At 38.0% G+C, this 20,333-nt stretch overlaps 1 protein-coding gene across 18 annotated transcripts in view; it reads left to right on the top strand.

The window, feature by feature from the left end:
- Nucleotides 1–20,333, top strand: part of LOC126766097 (putative uncharacterized protein DDB_G0282133) — a 154,438-nt gene that overhangs the window by 94,870 nt on the left and 39,235 nt on the right. For all 18 annotated transcript variants that reach the window (XM_050483868.1, XM_050483867.1, XM_050483878.1 and 15 more), the window contains 5 exons: nucleotides 17,399–17,576; nucleotides 17,665–17,905; nucleotides 19,089–19,133; nucleotides 19,217–19,293; nucleotides 20,211–20,312. In XM_050483868.1, the coding sequence (XP_050339825.1) occupies nucleotides 17,399–17,576; nucleotides 17,665–17,905; nucleotides 19,089–19,133; nucleotides 19,217–19,293; nucleotides 20,211–20,312 (643 nt within the window). The remainder of the gene's footprint in view (nucleotides 1–17,398; nucleotides 17,577–17,664; nucleotides 17,906–19,088; nucleotides 19,134–19,216; nucleotides 19,294–20,210; nucleotides 20,313–20,333) is intronic.

The following is a 20,333-nucleotide window of genomic DNA, read 5'->3' as shown; positions in this document are numbered from 1 at the left end:
TAGATACAGTCGAAAAACTTAATCTTAAAGTAAAACCAAACAAATATAAACGAGTGCTGGGCGGAATCGATAATTCAGAAGTAGACACGTTGGGAAGCTTCGAAACTAGAGCTAAAGTATATGATATTGAGATAAATATCATATTTCATATTGTCAACAATAGGGATCTTCCATATCCGGCATTAATGGGACAATCAATGTTAGGTCAAGTCGATTTAATAGTTAGCGAGGAGAGCGATAGGTTTCTCAGGAAGGCTAAACCAGATACTTGTCAGGTGAACAACAAAGAGTATAATGACAAAATTGCAGAAGAAGTAGAAATAGCAGCTTTTAGTATGATTTGTATAGATGAACAGGAGCCGGAGCCAACGTATGTTTTGTCACATCTCTGTAAGGGGAAAATGTTAGAAGTGGAAAAGCTGATTGTTCAATATGAGCTTTTTCCCGGTGGAAATGAAAAAAATTAAAGGACGATGTACCGGTGCATCAGCCACCTAGGCGTGTATCATTTCAAGATCAAATAATCGTAGATGGTCAAGTAAAGCAATGGCTAGATGAAGATATTATTACTCCAAGTGTATCCGATTACGCGTCGCCAATTGTAATTTTGTCTAAAAAAATAAATCAAAGCGGTTATGTTGCAATTATTGCGAAATAAATGAGAAAATTTTGCGCGATAATTTTGAAATGACTTTCTTTGACGAGGTAGTTGAAAAGCTCCAGGGATATAAAGTTTTTACCACAATAAATTTGGCTAACGGATTTTTGCAAGTTCCAGAAAATATACATCTCTTGTGACGACGAAAGGTCCATTTGAATTTAAATTTGTGCCGTTTGGTATCTCAAATTCACTAGCAGTATTCTGGCCATTCGATGTTTAAAGACTTAAAAGATGAGGGAAGTGTAGTCACTTATATGGATGATTTAATTTCTTCTATAGACAAGGAGGAGGGGTTAATGAAACTAAAGAAAGTTCTTACAGTAGCATCAGATGCTGGACTACAAATTAAGTGGAACAAGTGTAATTTTTTGAAGCGTAAAGTAAATCTTTTGGTGTATAAGCTTAGTATCCAGCTCTCAAGAAATGTAAAAACTTCATATAAAAAACGCTTAAGAAACGGTCGAGAAACTTTCCTGTGATAAATTTACTTGTGCTAGTATGCAGCTCTAAAGAAATTTAGTACTAATTTTTAATACTTTTTTCAATAAAATGCGAATATGGCAAACCTGGTTTTGCCAAGAAACATCAAATCAACAATTGTTCCCTGAAGGAAAATCAAAGTAATCGTTAAATTAATCTCAAAACAGTTAAAACCACTATTATGAAGAATAGTTACTTTTGAAATGTTGTATAAAACCTACCAATCATCAACAACATTCCTTCAATCGCAATGAAAATATTCATGTTATTACACAAATACATATGTACACACATATTACACAAAAAGTTTATTTTCTTTATTTATTCTCTCTTGCTCTTCTAATGTAAATCATTCACAATGCGTAACCTGCTGTCAAAATTACTTGAAGAAATAATGTATTTTTTTCTTGAGATATTACTTGAGAGCTGGATACTTCTTCTTCCTCGTAATTGGCGTAGACACCGCTTACGCGATTATAGCCGAGTTAACAACAGCGCGCCAGTCGTTTCTTCTTTTCGCTACTTGGCGCCAATTGGATATTCCAAGCGAAGTCAGGTCCTTCTCCACTTGATCCTTCCAATAGAGTGGAGGTCTTCCTCTTCCTCTGCTTCCCCCGGCGGGTACTGCGTCGAATACTTTCAGAGCTGGAGTGTTTTCATCCATCTGGACAACATGACCTAGCCAGCGTAGCCGCTGTCTTTTAATTCGCTGAACTATGTCAATGTCGGCGTATATCTCGTACAGCCCATCATTCCATCGAATGCGATATTCGCCGTGGCCAATGCGCAAAGGACCATAATTCTTTCGCAGAATTTTTCTCTCGAAAACTCGTAACGTCGACTCATCGGTTGTTGTCATCGTCCAAGCCTCTGCACCATATAGCAGGACGAGAATTATGGGCGACTTATAGAGTTTAGCTTTTGTTCGTCGAGAGGACTTTACTTTTCAATTGCCTACTCAGTTCGAAGTAGCACCTGTTGGCAAGAGTTATTCTGCGTTGGATTTCTAGGCCGACATTGTTGGTGGTGTTAATGCTGGTTCCTAAATAGACGAAATTATCTACAACTTCAAAGTTGTGGCTGTCAACTGTTTGTTTGATGACAGGAGATATTTCGTTTTGCCCTCGTTTAATGCCAGACCCATTTTCTGTGCTTCCTTGTCCAGCCTGGAGAAATCAGCACTAACGGCGCGGGTGTTGTGGCCGATGATATCAATATCTGATGGAGCTTTTGGTGTTACTCAACGTCAGTTTACACAGCCGTATTAGTTTTGCGGGGATATCAAATGCAGACATCGCGGCATAAAGGCAGCTCCTTTTCGTGCTGTCGAAAGCAGCTTTGAAATCGACGAAGAGGTGGTGTGTGTCGATTCTTCTTTCACGGGTCTTTTTCAAGATTTGGCGCATGGTGAATATCTGGTCGGTTGTTGATTTTCTAGGTCTGAAGCCACACTGATACGGTCCAATCCGTTTGTTGACCGTGGGCTTTAATCTTTCACAAAATACGCTCTATAGAACCTTATATGCGATGTTGAGGGGGCTAATCCCACGGTAGTTGGCGCAGATTGTGGGGTCGCCTTTTTTATGAATTGAGTAAAGCACACTTAAATTCCAATCGTTGGGCATGCTTTCGTCCGACCATATTTTACAAAGAAGCTGATGCATGCTCCTTATCAGTTCTTCGCCGCCGTGTTTGAATAGCTTGGCCGGCAATCCGTCGGCCCCTGCCGCTTTGTTGTTCTTCAAGCGGGCAATTGCTATTCGAACTTCTTCATGGTCAGGCAATGGAACGTCTGCTCCATCGTCATCGATTGGGGAATCGGATTCTCCTTCTCCTGGTGTTGTGCGTTCAATGCCATTCAGCAGGCTGGAGAAGTGTTCCCTTCATAATTTAAGTATGCTCTGGGCATCGGTCACTAGATCACCTTTGGGGGTTCTACAAGAGTATGCTCCGGTCTTGAAACCTTCTGTAAGCCGCCGCATTTTTTCATAGAATTTTCGAGCATTACCCCTGTCGGCCAGCTTATCAAGCTCTTCATACTCACGCATTTCGGCCTCTTTTTTTTCTGTCTGTTGTGATTGCAGCTTCTCAACGTCGAACCTTCCTTGTGTTTGTTGGCGTGCGTTTTTGCTGCACAGAGGCGGGTGCGAATCTTGGCTGCAACAAGATAGTGGTCCGAGTCGATGTTAGGACCTCGGAACGCACGCACATCTAAAACACTGGAGACGTGTCTTCCGTCTATCACAACATGGTCGATCTGGTTGGTAGTTTTTCGATCCGGAGACAGCCAGGTAGCTTGATGAATCTTCTTATGCTGGAATCTAGTACTACAGATAACCATATTTCGGGACCCGGCGAAGTCAATCAGCCTCAACCCATTTGGGGAAGTTTCGTCGTGGAGGCTGAATTTACCGACCGTAGTACCAAAGATACCTTCTTTGCCCACCCTGGCGTTAAAGTCGCCAAACACGATTTTGACATCGTGGCGGGGGCAGCTCTCATAAGTGCACTCAAGCGCTCATAGAAGGCATCTTTGGTCACATCGTCCTTCTCTTCCGTCGGGGCGTGGGCGCAAATCAGCGATATGTTGAAGAACCTCGCTTTGATGCGGATTGTGGCTAGAAGTGCACTCACCGGAGTGAATGATAGTACTCGGCGACGGTCTCTCTCCCACCACGAATTCAACACCAAACTTGCGCTCCTTTATATGGCCACTGTAGTAAATGTCACAAGGATCTACTCGTTTCTGTCTGTGTCCCGTCCATCGCATTTCTTGGACGGCGGTGATGTCAGCCTTTATTTTCGCGAGGACATCAACCAGCTAGGCAGCGGCACTTTCCCAATTAAGGGTCCTGACATTCCAGGTGCATGCCCTCAAATCGTAGTCCTTATTTCGTTTGCCATGGTCGTCATCAAAAGGGAGGTCTCTCATCCGAGGCTGTCGTTTAGTTTTCATTGGTATTGTTTTTTACGTGGCGGGTCCCAAGCCCAGCGCACAACCCTATGTAGGGGATGTTTCGCCTTCTCACATTAGCTCGCCTTCAAACGGATGTTCTTAGGCTACCCAGAGGATACTTGGTGAAAGACCGGAAGTTGTGAGCTACTTGAGGCATGTGTAAAAGAATCGTTTCTGGCCACTCCCAAGTGAATGGCGATCAGAGAACTTTCCTCACTTGCGTGACCTTCTACACATGACTCCATCCTCCAATCATAATATTCAGTTTTGGAATTATATAATCTAAATGCAATAACGGAAGTTCATTCAGACGCATCAACGCATGGGTATGGAGCGGTAATGTTGCAAAGAGAGGATGAAACATATGATCCAGTGCAAATCATGAGCCAGAAAACAAGTTCAGCGGAAGAAAACTATCATTTTTATGAACTGGAAGTGCTCGCCATCGTCAAAGCATTAAAGAAATGGAGAGTGTATTTATTAGGTCTGGAATTCACAATTGTAACGGATTGCAACGCATTTAATATGCCATTAAGGAAGAAAGATGTTCCGCCGTAGCTAGATAGGCAATGTTTTTACAAGAATTTAATTATTCTATAGAACATAGGTCAGAATCTAAAATGAAGCATGTCGATGCTTTAAGTAGATTAGCGTGTATGTTAGTAGACAATTCGTTACAGCACAGATTTAAAGAGGCACAAAAAAAGGACGAATGGGCGCGAGCAATTCGCAAAATACTGGAAAAAGATTTTTACGAAGACATTTTTATCTCTCATGGTATATTGTGCAAAGATCCGACAAAGGAACCAATTGTGGTACCAAAACAAATGGATAATGAGATCATTTTGATAGCACGTAATCAAGGACATTTTTCAATTAAAAAAACCTTTTGATTGAGTAGGAAATTACTACTACATTCCACCGGAACACATTACAAATATATCCGAGTTGTGATCGACGCTTTTGTGTGGCTCTTCCCAACAAAAGATACAAGCGCGAAGGTGGTTTTAGATAGGCTTTCGAAGCAAGCTGACATTTCGGCAACTCGCGTAGAATTATATCTGATAGGGGATCTGCTTTCGCTTCACAAGCCTTTGAAAGTTATTGCTATAATAATAGTATTCGACATCTACTTATTACGACGGGGGTGTCAAGAGAGAACGGACAAGTGGAACGAATACATAGGGTAGTAATCCCAATGCTAGCTATGTTATCTCATCCGAATACCTCACAGTGGTACAAGTATGTCGGGAAGGTTCAGCAATTGATAAATAGTTCCCCAAATCGAAGTACAAAACAGGCCCCATTTAAGATTTTAACAGGTTGCGACATGCGGGTAAAAGCGGACCTTCCCTTAAGGGGTCAGTAGGGTAACCCACTTTACGATTGGAAGGTTTCGAAAAAGGCCCAAAAATAATAATACCGCTTGACGTTCGGAGCGCTCGGAGTGCACACCGCGCTCTTTAAACGCGCTTTTCTGAAACACACTTCTTCAAACTGGCGGACATGATTCCGGTCGAACTACTCAACCAAGTTTGTTAATTTTTTTACGTTCACAAACGCCTGGCTATCGTCCCTACTAGATTCATAATTTTTTATAATTTATTGACAATGTTCTGACAAAATTTATGTAAAAGAACATGGGGAAAAATTAAAAAAAAACAAACGTAATTACTTTTTTATTTATCAATATTTTTTCATGGTACTAGTAGGGACGATAACCATTCGCGTACTTTTTAAGAATAAATTGGGTTTTTGTGTTTCTGATGATCCAAACATGAGGAATCTCATTCACCCGGTCATTTCTCCGACAGATGTCATCTAAAAATTCCGAAAAAATTTGTTTATAGACTCCACAATATACCTCATGATATCTGAAAAAGGTTCTATTGTAAAGTGAAGAAGTTAGGGAGTTAAACGATGGGCGTGATAAGTTATGTGAAATAGCTAAAGAAAACATACAGAAAATTCAAGAAGAAAATAGGAAGTCATTTAATAGGCAACGTAAAAGCGCAACCGAATATAACATAAATGATGGTTGCAATCAAACGGACACAATTTGGAAACGGAATGAAGTTACGACCTAAATTCTTAGGACCATAAAAAGTAACTAAACAACTGAAACCCGGTCGATATGAAGTAAAAAGGGTGGAAAATAATATAAGACATTCTTTACATAGAAAAATACCTTTTTATTATATAGTTATCTGTTTCATTTTAAATGTTGTCTGTATACTTACTAAATAATAATTAATTAGTTATTATATTATGACTGCGAATTCTACAAATTCGGTAGGTATATCCGGCAAGTGACGGCTACCGAAACTACTGAAAAAACAAGTAAGGAAGGACTAAGATCAGGTGCAACCGAACTTTTCATACTCTCGAAACTTACAAGAATGAAAGCCAGGGAAAAACTTTCTGGTGTATTAGTTAAGGAGATTTTGAATTTGTGAAGCAGCTTGTGTTAGTTTACAAAAAAATGGATCATAAAACATTTCGTGTGTCAATGAAGCATTGCCTTTTTTGTGAAAATACTGTTGTATTTTGGCTCATGGAAATCCACCGATGAAAAGATATTTGCTAAGCTTAAAGAGGCGAAAGCTCGGGGCAAAGTGTGTGCCTCGCAAATTCATAATCCAACAAACACAATGAATAACTGATTCTGAGAAGTGTTTGAGTGCTCTTTAATCGTAATAAAACCGAATTTTTGCGTCGGTGTTTGACAATAGAAACATAGCTCCATCATTTCCCACTGAAGTCTAATCGACAGTTATTCTAGTGGACTGCAAATGATGAACCGGTTCTCAGGCGTGGAAAGACGAAAAAGTCCGCTGGAAAGGTTATGACATCAGTTTTACTGAGCCAGTTATAATCTATTTCACTGCGTATTTGGTTGCAGTTCTTTTCTACTATTCCAAATTCTTAGCAATTGTATTATTTTTGAGGAAGAATCTGTTTAAAATTGTACGCATATATTCAAATGATTCCTACAAACATGAATTTTGAACAAATGCTTATGATTTGAAATATAAATTTTGTATTTATGAGTTTTATTAAATTTTGGTATAAAGAGGTAAAAGGTATCCTATGTCCTTACGCCGGTTCTAGACTACCTCTCCATCAATTTTCAACCTAATCGGTTCAGCTGTTCTTGTATAGACATATATTATATATAACTCCTATACTAACAGACACATAAGGTTTGTTAGAAAAACGGAAACCATTATATGTACTAGTATATGGAAGTTGGGGTAGTATCGACCAGATTTTATCTATTTTTCCCACATACTATTATGTGTATACATAAGTCAAGTTTTCGCACAAATATATCTATTTTAGACATAAAGATACACTGTTATGAATAAAACACGCTAGCTCGCTATAGTTAGCGCATTTGAAGTTTTACACGTACATCCCATAGCGTTCGAGAACCCTTTGCTAACTATCGACTAACACGAGAAGTATATGTCGGATTTACTTCAATTTTTAAGAAGTCTAAAACATTATAATTTAATAAAATACAAAACAAAATAGATTTTTTGTTATTTTACCTAACCCTAACCCCCAAATGCAGCATACTCAACTTATTTGATACATTATAATATGTTCAACGACTTATGGCAAGTTCACATAGAACTTTTGCTTCGCTTTGGGTCAGACATACATATGTTTTGACAAAACAGTTCGATGTACGCTTTTGTATGTTTATATAAAAAGTTTTCGATGCGGAGCCAACCACTGAAGGCAAAGCGGCATACCGTTTGTTTTCTGCATGATCTAAAAATTCATGTGTTCTTGGCGTTATAGGAATGCAGTAATCCTAAATAAATATTAACACAAAATACTTAAACAGTTTTAATTAAGTGTTTATTTATTTAGTTATTTTTTGATATTATTTTTCTTCTTCCACTTCCAACATTTGCTGTTTTAATTGAATTCATAGCAGCAATCACATTCTCCAAACTTGCGCTCCTTTATATGGCCACTGTAGTAAATATAACAAGGACCTACTCGTCTCTGTCCTTGTCTCGTCCATCGCATTTCTTGGACGGCGGTGATGTCAGCCTTTATTTTTGTGAGGACATCAACCAGCTTGGCAGCGGCACCTTCCCAATTAAGGGTCCGGACATTCCAGGTGCATGCCCTCAAATCGTAGTCCTTATTCCGTTTGCCATGGTCGTCATCAAAAGGGGGGTCTCTCATCCGAGGCTGTCGTTTAGTTTTCATTGGTATTGCTTTTTACGTGGCGGGTCCCAAGCCCAGCGCACAACCCTATGTAGGGAATGTTTCGCCTTCTCACATTAGCTCGCCTTCGAACGGATGTTCTTAGGCTACCCAGAGGATACTTGGTCAAAGACCGGAAGTAGTGAGCTGCTTGAGCCATGTGTAAAAGAATCGTTTCTGGACACTCCCAAGTGAATGGCGATCAGAGAACTTTCCTCACTTGCGTGAACTTCTACACATGACTCCATCCTCCATTCGGCTATAATCGCGTAAGCGGTGTCTACGCCAATTAAGAAGATGAAGAATCACATTCTCCTTAGCTATATTGTGCCTTCCAATAGCTTTTACTTCTGTTTTCTTCAAGTCGTTTTTATTTTTAAATGCTCTGCGTCGCATAGCCGAGGAAAGATCGTCCAACTTATCCATTTTCCAAAAAGTTGCTTCTTCTTTAGGAGACCTAGCAAAACCCTACGCTATTTCGGGCTGTAACAGTTCAATTATTAGTGCATATTGCTGCTTGGTGGTAATTACTTTAGATCCTGCATAAATCACATTAAAGATTATTTTACTCGTAACAAATAAGTTTTAGTTTGAATTTAATAAAAACTTATTTGTTTTTTCAAATTTATTTCTCCTCTAGCAAAGACTTGTTGTACAAAAAATCCGAAAAAACTCAAAATTTCACGTTTCGAGTGTATTCAGAGAATGTCACTCTACGCATTTCGAACTTACGGTCGACATACGAAAGCATGATAGGGCTGAGTAGGAACTGTTTCGCAAAGCGAGGAAATTTGTATGTGAAACGGCCTTTATTACTTCAGCAAGTAACAGAAACATATAAAGCTTATACAATTTTGCTCACATAACATGTTCCAACCAAAAATTTTAAGTGATTCGATTAGATTCATTCTATTCGCTAATCTACTAGATAATATGTGTTAAAAGAACATTACAATGGTATGGTTTATTTTGTTTTACAAGTCGTCTTTTTATACTCTTGCAATATGCCAGAATGCTACAGAGTATATATATTTTCATTCAAATACAACTAAGAGTGGCCATACACGGCATACATGTGTGTTCGATCAGTATGTGTTCAACTGCGATTTACTCGCACACCAATCCATGTTGGCGAAAATGTTTGTTTTTTTACGATCAGTGTGCACACATGTGTGTTTCTTCTAAGTAAACGCTTAGATAAAGACTTCATTTTCTAGTGGTACTACGATATTATATGTAAATTTTAACCGCCTGACAAATTTTTGGTCTTATGGAAAATGTACATATGTTAACAGGCTTACGCTTTTGTTCATTTGCATTTGTTGGTTTAATATTATATAAAAGGTCGTCGTGTGCCTGAGCTATTTAAAGGTTGGTACGCAGCTCTTAAGTAATTGCTCAAGGAAAAAAATACATTATTTCTCAAGTAATTTTGGCAGCTGGTTACACATTGTGAATGATCTACATTAGAAGAGCAAGAGAGAATAAACAAAGAAAACAAACTTTGTGCGCAATATGTATGTGTGTATGTATATGGTAACATAAATATTTTCATTGAGATTTAAGAAATGTTGTTGATGATTGGTAGGTTTTATACAACATTTCAAAATGGAATATACTTCATAATAATGATTTCAACTAATTTAGGATGAATTTGACGATTACTTCGAATTTCCTTCAAGAAACAATTGTTGATTTGATGTTTCTTCGCAAAACAAGGTTTGCCATATTCACATTTTACTGAAAAAAAGTATCAAAAATTTGTACTAGATTTCTTGAGAGCTGCGTACTAGCACAAGTAAGTTTGTCGCAGGAAAGTATCTTGACCGTTTCTTAAGCGTTTTTTTATATGAAGTTTTTACGTTTCTTGCGAGCTGCGTACTAAGCTTAAAGAAATATTTCTGACAGTACTCTCCAAGCTCGAATGATTTTTTGGTTTCATTTATATATTCTTGCGACCTGTTGCTACAGAGTATAATAGTTTTGTTCACCTAACGGTTGTGCGTACCACCTAAAACTAATCGAGATAGATACAGGATTATCTACATATAAATAATCAAAGGAGGAGTTGAAATCCGGCTGACTGTCTGTATGTCAGTCCGCCAGTGCAAGCTGTATCTTGAGTAAAAATTAAGATATCTTGATGAAACTTGCATGTTCCTTGCCATACCCACAAAACGCCATTAACCGAAAACGTATAAAGCGGCGTAAGTAAAGTCTAAAGCAAGATATACTCTAGAACTCTAATTTGGCACAGGGGATCACAGTAGCTAGAGACACTTGTACATATCTCCTAGACTACTACAATAGCCAAATTCACTCAGGATAAATCCCTAAAGCACCCCTACTGACACTATAAAAATGGTTGAAGATGACCACTCCCCATTAAACGATTCTGTTAAAAACTGCTACTTACATACAGCTGCAAACGAAACCATTGGTTTTCGGAAAATGCAATATGAAGAGTGTCACTGCGAAGAGAAAACAGACTGCCTATCTCGCAACGTTACATGTTGTGGTCGAGCGGGATGGGACGAAAAAAAGTGAGGCAAAACACGAGAAAGACCGCAATGCGTGAGTATGAAGAGTAATGCTCGAAAATTCCACGAAAAGATGCGGACGTTCCATTGCACGAACGTGAGGAAGTTCGAATAGCAACTATCCGTCTGAAAATCAACAAAGCGGCGGGAGACGCATGTATCAGCTTCTGTTTAGAATATGGCCGCACGGAGGCATGCCCGACGATTGAAATTTAACAGCCCTATTCTCATGACCTAAAAAACAAACACCACCCTCATCATTGTGAGGTTTTCGGTATGCTGAGGTGATTTGTGATTTGTGGTGTCTGAAAGCAGACCTCACAATGCAAAATCGGTTGCGTTCGTTTGTTAATTTCAATATTTTTTAAGAAATTTGCAATTTTATTGAAATATAATGGAGAAACTATTCCAAAGGCATTATCTTTTATAAATATAAGTATTTGTCTATTACAATAAATAAGTTAATAAAATACTTGTTATTTTCTTTATTTTAAAAAGGATTTTATTTTATAATATAATTTTTTCGTTTATTTATTATTATTCGTTGGGAAGACTATGTCTTCTTAGTTCAACCTCTTTTTCTTAACTATACTTATTGACTACCACTTAACTACTGACTGTGAAACTTATGTTAAAAATTAGTTATATTGGAATTAAAAGTGTGTGAGCAGCGATCATTACATGCAGTGCAACGTGATCGTGCATTCAATGCAGACGCTACGTCAGCATTTCGGGGTCGCGCGTGCAACGATCGGAAATGGGCTAAATAAAATTTGGGACGTAAACAGGAAATGATAGTCAGCGAAAGTATAGCAAAAATATGCTTATACGTTTCGTAATAATTATTAAGAAATGTAAATATGTTTGGTGAGAAACGTAAATATGTGTTAGCTAATATGTTACTTACGGTCTTGCATATTTTACTCTTTTTATGTACGAACAAAAAGACATATAAATAAATTTTAAATAATTCGGACATGATTTTATTTGTAAATAAGAGTTGTTCTTTGACATTTTGAAATCTTAAAAATAAACGAAACTATTATATGTATATGCAACAAATTTAATAGATATTTTGTTTTGTTTGTTTTTGTAAAACTGCTGTTTTTTTTTTTGTGAGGTTAGAGCAAAAATAACCTCACAAATATTTCCTCAAAAATCAGTTGAGAGGTTTTCTCAGAATAGGACTGTAAGTGTGTTCCGCCCAATCCACAAAAAATCCCTACAATCTGCGCCAACTACCACCAACTATCGTACATAAAGTTGTATAGAGCGAACTATGTGAAAGAATAAGGCCCACTGTCAACGAATTGATTAGACCTTATCAGTGTGACTTTAGACAATGAAAATCTACAACTGACCAGATACTCACCATGCGCCAATAGTTGGAAAAGGCCCGTGAAACAAGGATCGATGCACACCGGAATATTTCGAAACGCAAAACTGAATTGAGAAGGCAAAATCTTTTATAAGAAAATACAGCTGCTGGTGTACGCCGCTTTCTCCAAACTGGGTAAGGAAGCAAAGCAAATGGGTGTTATAGTGAGCGAGGGCAAGACGAAATATCTACTGTTATCAAACAAACAGTCGTCGGGCTCTCGACTTGGCTCCCACGTCACTGTGTGTTTAATGTGGGTACCTGCTGACGACAGCCTTACCCCACGGCGGTCAAAAGCACAGCGGATAAAATCAATGCGTTGATCAGCGCCCTGAGAATGCTAGGCCTTTTCTGTACCAAAGGTCCGGCACCCGGTTGCAATGCAACTCCACATTCAACTGACAAAGTCAGTTCTTCCCGCATTTGGGTTTAAACCACAACCACTACGATACTACCCGAAGGCCAGTCCGCATGAGCAGGTTGGAGTAAACTCCAAGGGCTCCTGCTCCCCGTGGTACCAGAATTAAGTCTCTGGTCAGACCTCGTAGCCGAAGCTACTACCAGTTGAGCTTCCCTACGGCTCTGGACTGGTGGCCAAGGGGTGGACCCCATACACACATCACATACACATACCACTCATACAAAATCTAACCATAGTTCCCAGCTAATCGCCTTAGCCACTTAAACAACTCACGCGTAAACATTCCCTAAATGTTCGATATTCCGACTAGTGGAGATCACACCTCTAATCGTCCAGATCCCTAATAACCGAGTAAATCGGACATTCTGCTATTAAATGATATCCTCGCTCTCCACTCTCCACTTCATCGTCGGAAGTCAAGTCATTCACAGCAATGACACACTCAAGCCCCTTCTTAACCTGAATGCAACAGCACGCTGTATGACAATCCGGTCAAGAGGGGGTGCACCTAACAAAACCTGCATAGCATCTGTTGAGACAGTGCAACATACAGGCAAACAAGCAAGCATCATACAGTGCTGAATTGAGAGGAGTTTTTGAGACCCTAAACAGTCGAGGCTGCTTCCCACCATACAGCGGCTCCATATGTGGCACAAGCCACGATATATGGTGTGGACAGCATGACGTTCAAGACCCCAATCACTCCTCAAAATGCGTCGTATTTTGAGTACGGTTGCCTGCTGTCGCTCCTTCACATTCGCCAAGTATGGAGTAAAACACATTCTTTCACTCATGGTAAACCCCAGATATTTGACTTGCGTCACATATCTCATGCTGACCCCATTCACACGAACAATCGGTGGACGAACCGAAGACAATCTGCCCTTAAGCAGAATTTCCACCGTTTTCTCCCTCTATATGTCAACTCCCACATCTACACCCCAAGAATTCACGATCTCTAAGAGATCTCCTCCCGCCGGCTCTAGCTCATACCACGAGCGACCTTCGACCATAAGAAGAAGGTCGTTCGCATAGGCACAACACTTACAAAGTGGCTCGAGCTGCCCAAGCAGAGTGTCCATCATAAGGCTCCAAATATATGGACCACAGGTGGAACCCTGCTGGCAGCCACGAACAACTCCAATCTCCACACTCCCATTCATGCCGACAAGAGAGGTCTTTATATCCGAAAAATAACTCCGTCAAAGATTAATTTCCGGACAGCCAAGCTCCTCCACCACTCGATCTCAGCTTAGGTAATCAAACACCCCCTTGAAGTCAAAAAATATGCAAAGGACATATTTGTTCACGTTCTCCCTAACGACATTCTGAACATAAAACCACGCATCCTCTATACTGCGTTCTTTCCTGAACCCATACTGCCTATCCGACCACATATCCCGCGTTAGCTCCTGAAGCCGTTCCACCATGACTCTTTCCAGCACTTTTCCAAGTACTGGAAGCAGACTGATGCCCCGATAACATCGAGGATCGCCCCTGATCTTATCCTTATCCTCCTACGACCCCGACAGATCCTATAGACCTGACCCTAGGGGTCGTTCCTATTTTCCCTAACAAAGCTCTTCCAGTCTTCCTCTTTAATCTTAACTATCATTTCTTTGTACTCCCTATCCGCACAACTAAATTCATACCTAAGCTGGGGCAGCCTATCACAATTGGACCGTCAGGTGCGTTGAAACTTTCGCCTCAAACGCCTGACAGTCCTCCTGTTCAAGGTTAACTCCCGCGTCTACCATTTAATCCTACTAGTCGCATAACTTTCACACCTTCTAAGTACCCTATCATTTAAACCTCAAACTACCCCATATAGACGAGCAATTTGCTCGTCCACCCCCATCGCCGTGGTCATTTGCGGTTTGGCCACGGCGACTATCGTATTCGATGGAACGATGGGCTGTACGAGTTATACAACGACATTGACATAGTTCAGCGAATTTAGAGACAGTGGCTTCGCTGCCTAGGTCATGTCTTCCGTATGGGTGAAAACACTCCAGTTCTAAAAGTATTCGACGCAGTAACCGCCGGGAAAAGGAGAGGAAAAGTATGTCCGTTGGAGAGATCAGGTGGAGAAGAACCCGACTGCACTTAGTATTTCGAATTGGTGCCAAATTGTGAAAAGAAGAAACTACTAGTGTTAACTCGGGTATAACTGAAACTATACGTGAAGACCAGAAAAAAACAATGGTTTTGTGTGGCTTGTGGGCCAGTAGAATCATCGGTCCATATTTCTTCAAAAATGATGCCGGTGAGAACGTTACCGTCAATGGCGACCGTTATCGAAAAATAATAACCGACTATTTGATACCTGAAATTGAAGCTCGTGATCTCGGCGACATTTGGTTTCAAAAAGACCCTTCCCACATCGCATCAATCAATGGATTTTTCAAAAGAACACTTCGATGAGCAGATAATTTCACGTTTTCGGCTGGTCAATTGGCCACCAAGATCGTGTGATATCACACCGTTAGACTTTTTCCTGTGGGGATATGTAAAGTCTAAAGTCTATGCGGGTAATTCTGCTGCGATTCAGGCTTTGTAGCAAAACATCACGCTTGTCAATCGCCAGTTACCAGTCGAAATGCTCGAGCGAGTCATCGAAAATTGGACTCGAATGGATCATCTAAAACGCAGCCGTGGGCTATTCAAAATGTAAGTGTTAGAGAATGTTCTTTCGAATGGTAATAAACATTCACCAGTAAATTTGAAGTTTCCATGTTTTTTCTTTGAAAAAGTAGTGGATCTAGAAACGGATCACCCTTTACAATTTAAACTCATAGAACTTCCGGTTGACTTTATACCGTATATATCGGTCAATATGTGAGTTATCTCAATGAAAATTATAGAGCGTGTTTTACTCATAACAGAGTATCTTTGTGCCTAAAATAGATAAAACTGGTCAAAAACTTGACCTAGACCCTTTATAACTAATATCAGAAATTTCCAACAACCGGCTGACTTTACTTCATATGATTAGTGACTGTATGTGAGGTACCTTAATGAAGCCCAAGAAACTTTTTTTGTATGTGGTATGTTGAAAGTATGTGTTACTGACTAAAATGGATAAAATCGAGTCAATACTACCCCCTACTCCCATATTTCCTCAAGGAAATTTGTACTTTGATTCTTGCAAGTTGCAAGAGAATAAAATATTCGGTTACACCCTTCATTATTCAGATGCATTGCTGTTCAAATATTTTTGAACATGCTTATTATTATCAATGAAACAAATTTATTAACAAATTACATAAATTTATATGCATTTACACTAGGATGTGTCATTCTGAGTCCACCTTTTTTTCAACTGAAAAACAGGCTAAAAACTTTCGAAAATGTAAAAAAGAAAGTCACTCAAAAGATGAGCTCTTAATATTAATATTAAGAGGTGCCTATTTCAAATTTTCTGTTTTCCATATAAATTACATGGAAAAAAAATCATTTTTTTGTGGTGGTTATTGTGCGGAGGTTAATATATGTGCACGCGATGGCTGCCAGTAGGGATGGTAAACTCGATTCCGATTCTACAGGAAAATCGAGTTTTCTCGTAATATAATCGATTTTTCGAATGTCAAGAATCGATTCTTAATCGACATCGACTACTGAAGATCGATTCCGAAAAATCGATTATTTTACGAGAAAACTCGATTTTCGAGTAGAATCGGAATCGAGTTTACCATCCCTACTGGCAGCCATCGCGTGCACATAGAATAACCTCCGCACAATAACCACCACAAAAAAAATGATTTTTTTTCCATGTAATTTATATGGAAAACAGAAAATTTGACATAGGCACCTTTTAAATATTAGTATTAAGAGCTCATCTTTTGAGTGACTTTCTTTTTCACATTTTCGAAAGTTTTTAGCCTTTCTTTCAGTTGAAAAAAGGTTGCCTCAGAATGACACACCCTAATTTACACGCATGCATAGATAAACAAATGTAAGTATTGATAAAATAGTGTTTCTAAAAAACCTTTGGGCATGGGCTTGAAAATAATTTATGTAACACAAATACATACAAATATACACACGCACATGCATTAGTTGTACAATTAAAAACAGCCCCATGTCGTGTTACACAATATTATATACAAACATAAACTTAGTCATTCACATTTAATTAGATAAGCTAGATTTAAAAATAAAAAAATTCTCACTCAATGAAATGTCTTTATTTTCCTCCACCAGCGGTAAGACTTTAAAGAATCTGTTTTGAGTTTTAACAATTGCTTTTAATTTGATTGTTTGTCTACATTTTTTTCTGTTTGTAGCGTCTAAATCAGCTGCGATAATGTGATAAACTTCCTTACTGACATATAGATAGAGCTTATTCAGAGCCGCACAAGGAGATTTCGTGTAGGTTAGCTTCAAATCTCCTCGATGAAGATATTAAATGCCATTTTTGTACACCGAAGAGGGATATGTGAGATAATCTACTCAAAGGAATAAATTCCGTGATTTAAAGTCGGTCGAAACATGGGTTCGGAAAAAAGTACTAAGTACTCAAAAGCAGTTTTAATTATACAGCTAATATAAAATTTTATTATTTTAATACGATTACTTTTATATATTTTGAAAGCGTGTAAAAAAAATAATAGTAAAACCACAACCTGGTGGAAACTGTCATTAACTTCTTTTCCGATATTTAACTCTTTTTAAGATAATATTTATTGTTATTTACCTTTTGACATTTTCTTTATTTTAATATACTTAACAATAGACATTTAAACTCCGAACATAACTTGGACGATCGGTCCACAGCACAAGCACGAGTTCAAATGCAAGTCGTATCACAGCTGGAAGTTCACTTGCAGAAGGAGCGCGATCGATTACAGGCTATGATGCATCATCTTTATTTAACAAAACAATTTTTAAATACTGAAAATATCGAGTCGAAGGTGAGTTGAAAGAAGGCTGCATCAAAAAATTTTAACGAAGAAGAAACTTATACCTTGAGATGACTACACAATACCATTTCTTATTAAGGAACCATTGGAATCACCTTACAGCAATATCTCAGCCAGCCTGAGCCCAACAACTATGGGGTCGGTAATGCCAATGGCGGTACCGCAAGTAACTAACTTACAAGGTGTAACTAATTTGAACATGTCGATGAATGTGAATAGCACTCGTAGCATACCGATTAGCTCACCTATTCTGACCACGGCTAACATATCTGCGATTAGAAAGCGAATCAACGATAAAACCCCCATTTCCCTAACGGGCGGTAAGTTTCCAAATTAACAACCATTTTTGATTGATGTTATCTACATAATAGATAGTTGAAAATGTGTGAACAACATTCTCCTATAAATATTAACCGACTTTTTTAATCAGTTATAAAACATATGAAAAACCATTATTTTCAATCGCCAGCATAAATTAAGTCGACTACCAAAACCTTATATACTTGTAAATGGAACAGAAACAAATAGTACCACTCCATCTCAGAAAATGATAACTTCGTCCTCACTTCAATCAGTCCATTAGTTGATCATGAATCCGTTTGTGATATGGATAACGATTTTAGTTTCTCAATTTTACAAAATTGTAAATAAAATTTTAACATTTTTTTATACGTAGTGAATGAGAAGTCTTACTTTTTTGAAATTTTTTTATCAAAATAACTCTTCGTCCTTACCTCATAAATTTTACACAAAAAAGTGTGTGTGTGTCTAAAACGATTGGTGCATTAGTTTTAAAGTTATGAAAAGTGCCGACTCTGTAAACGTGAATTTTGGGGAACATTATTGAACACTTTTGTAAAACAATCATAAAACAACATAATACAATACAAACAACATAACATAATTTTATAAAAGTGAAAACATAGAATCATTAAATGAGGTTTCGACTTGACAGAAATTCGAAGAAACAAAAATGAATTGAAAACGGATTGGCTGTTTGTGTTGATCCACCGAGTAGTTTCAAACTACTGTGGTTTGCAAAAAACATATTTTAAGTTTTCCGATTCACTTCGCCGGTCTCGAACGTACCAGAGCCCTTTGCTAATTAACGAATAGCTCGAACAGTATTTGTCGGGCTTACTTCAAATTTTCAAAGAAAATTACTTTCAATGAAAAAAACGTTTTTTTGAAAATTCTGATTACCCCTAAAACTTTAATTAAACATGTTCAAATACATTTTCTTAAAGATATTATAATTCTAATATAATGGGAATCAAATTCAAAGCTGAGTCAAATATCTCAAATAGCGTCTCAAGGTGCTTTAATTGAAAGTTGGGACTTCAAATATAACTTGCCCATTAAATAATTTCAACTCAAAGATTAAGTATATGCAAATCACTATTCTAACTTTCAAATTATTTTTACTATTATTTATTTTAAGCAAACATTTTTTTTTGTTGAGTGAACAAAAACAAAAATCAATAAAATTACAATGCCTTGCAGGTTTGCCTTATATGTTGGAAAGAGCCGGTTTGGATGTCCAACAAGGTAACAATACATTGTACATTCGAAAAGACCGGATTTTCTAGTTTATTCGTAATTAATTTTACACATTTTATACATTCTTTCAGAAATACACCGAAATCGAGAGTTTTATAAAAATGCTGATGTACGACCTCCTTTCACATATGCTTCACTTATACGGCAGGTAACTTATACAAGTATATACATAATTATGTAACTATAAATACCGACAAACACGAAAGAAATCAACAGAAATTGGAATCTGTTACTACCAACTATCGGTTAAATCGCCGATTAATTACAAAACAGCGCTACTATAGATTTTTGGTAAAGTGTCTATGAATTTATTAAGGCCTAATCCACAATTCTAACTAAAACTCTTGCTCCTTACGCAACTCCTTAAGATTGAAGAAATCCGGAATCAATTCTGTATTTATTTTATCTGAAAACGAATTGTGCTACTGAAACGTATCTGTCTGTAGTTGATTGTACAGTCACTTAGGAAGAAAAACACATTTAATAAATTTTTACTATGTACTACTACTTCTACATGTACGATGACCAACGTAAATCCCTATGTTTTTGTAATATGTAAAACTAGACATTGAATCAGCGTGACTATACTTCCTAATGCATATTACCCTTTATAACAAAGCTTGTGGAATTGATAATTATTTCCTTTTTTCTGGGTGTATTCACGCAATCAGTTTCGTCGTGCAATAAAAGCATATTAGTCGTTTCTTCTCTTCGCCCCTTTTGTAGTTAGCGTTATTTCCAGGTGGAGCCATGTACTTCCTTGCTAAACAGAGGAGGCCACACTCTACTAAATACACATACTTGTTGGTACTGCATTATCATGCCTTTGCAAACCAGGCGAATTTACTATAATTTATATTGGTCGCCGCCTTAATAAATTTCCGATAGGCTGAAAGCGCTTCGTCGACACATGAGAATCTTTTGATCCACACTTAGCAGGATCAGTGATCGCAACTGCACAACCTTTATCACTATGTTATTGTTTCAATTGAGCCCATTTTAAATATATAAATTATTTCTGCTTTTTTGCTATATTATTACACTGTTTCTTTAATATATTTCAAGTCTATTATAGAGTCACCTGACAAGCAGTTAACTTTAAACGAAATTTATAATTGGTTTCAAAACACATTCTGCTATTTTCGGCGCAATGCTGCAACTTGGAAAGTAAGTAAGAAAATGTTATCA

Source organism: Bactrocera neohumeralis, unplaced genomic scaffold, assembly GCF_024586455.1.
Source record: "Bactrocera neohumeralis isolate Rockhampton unplaced genomic scaffold, APGP_CSIRO_Bneo_wtdbg2-racon-allhic-juicebox.fasta_v2 cluster11, whole genome shotgun sequence".
NCBI lineage: Eukaryota > Metazoa > Arthropoda > Insecta > Diptera > Tephritidae > Bactrocera > Bactrocera neohumeralis.
The sequence above is the reverse complement of the archived record's forward strand: the minus strand, read 5'-3'. Positions and strand labels throughout refer to the sequence as shown.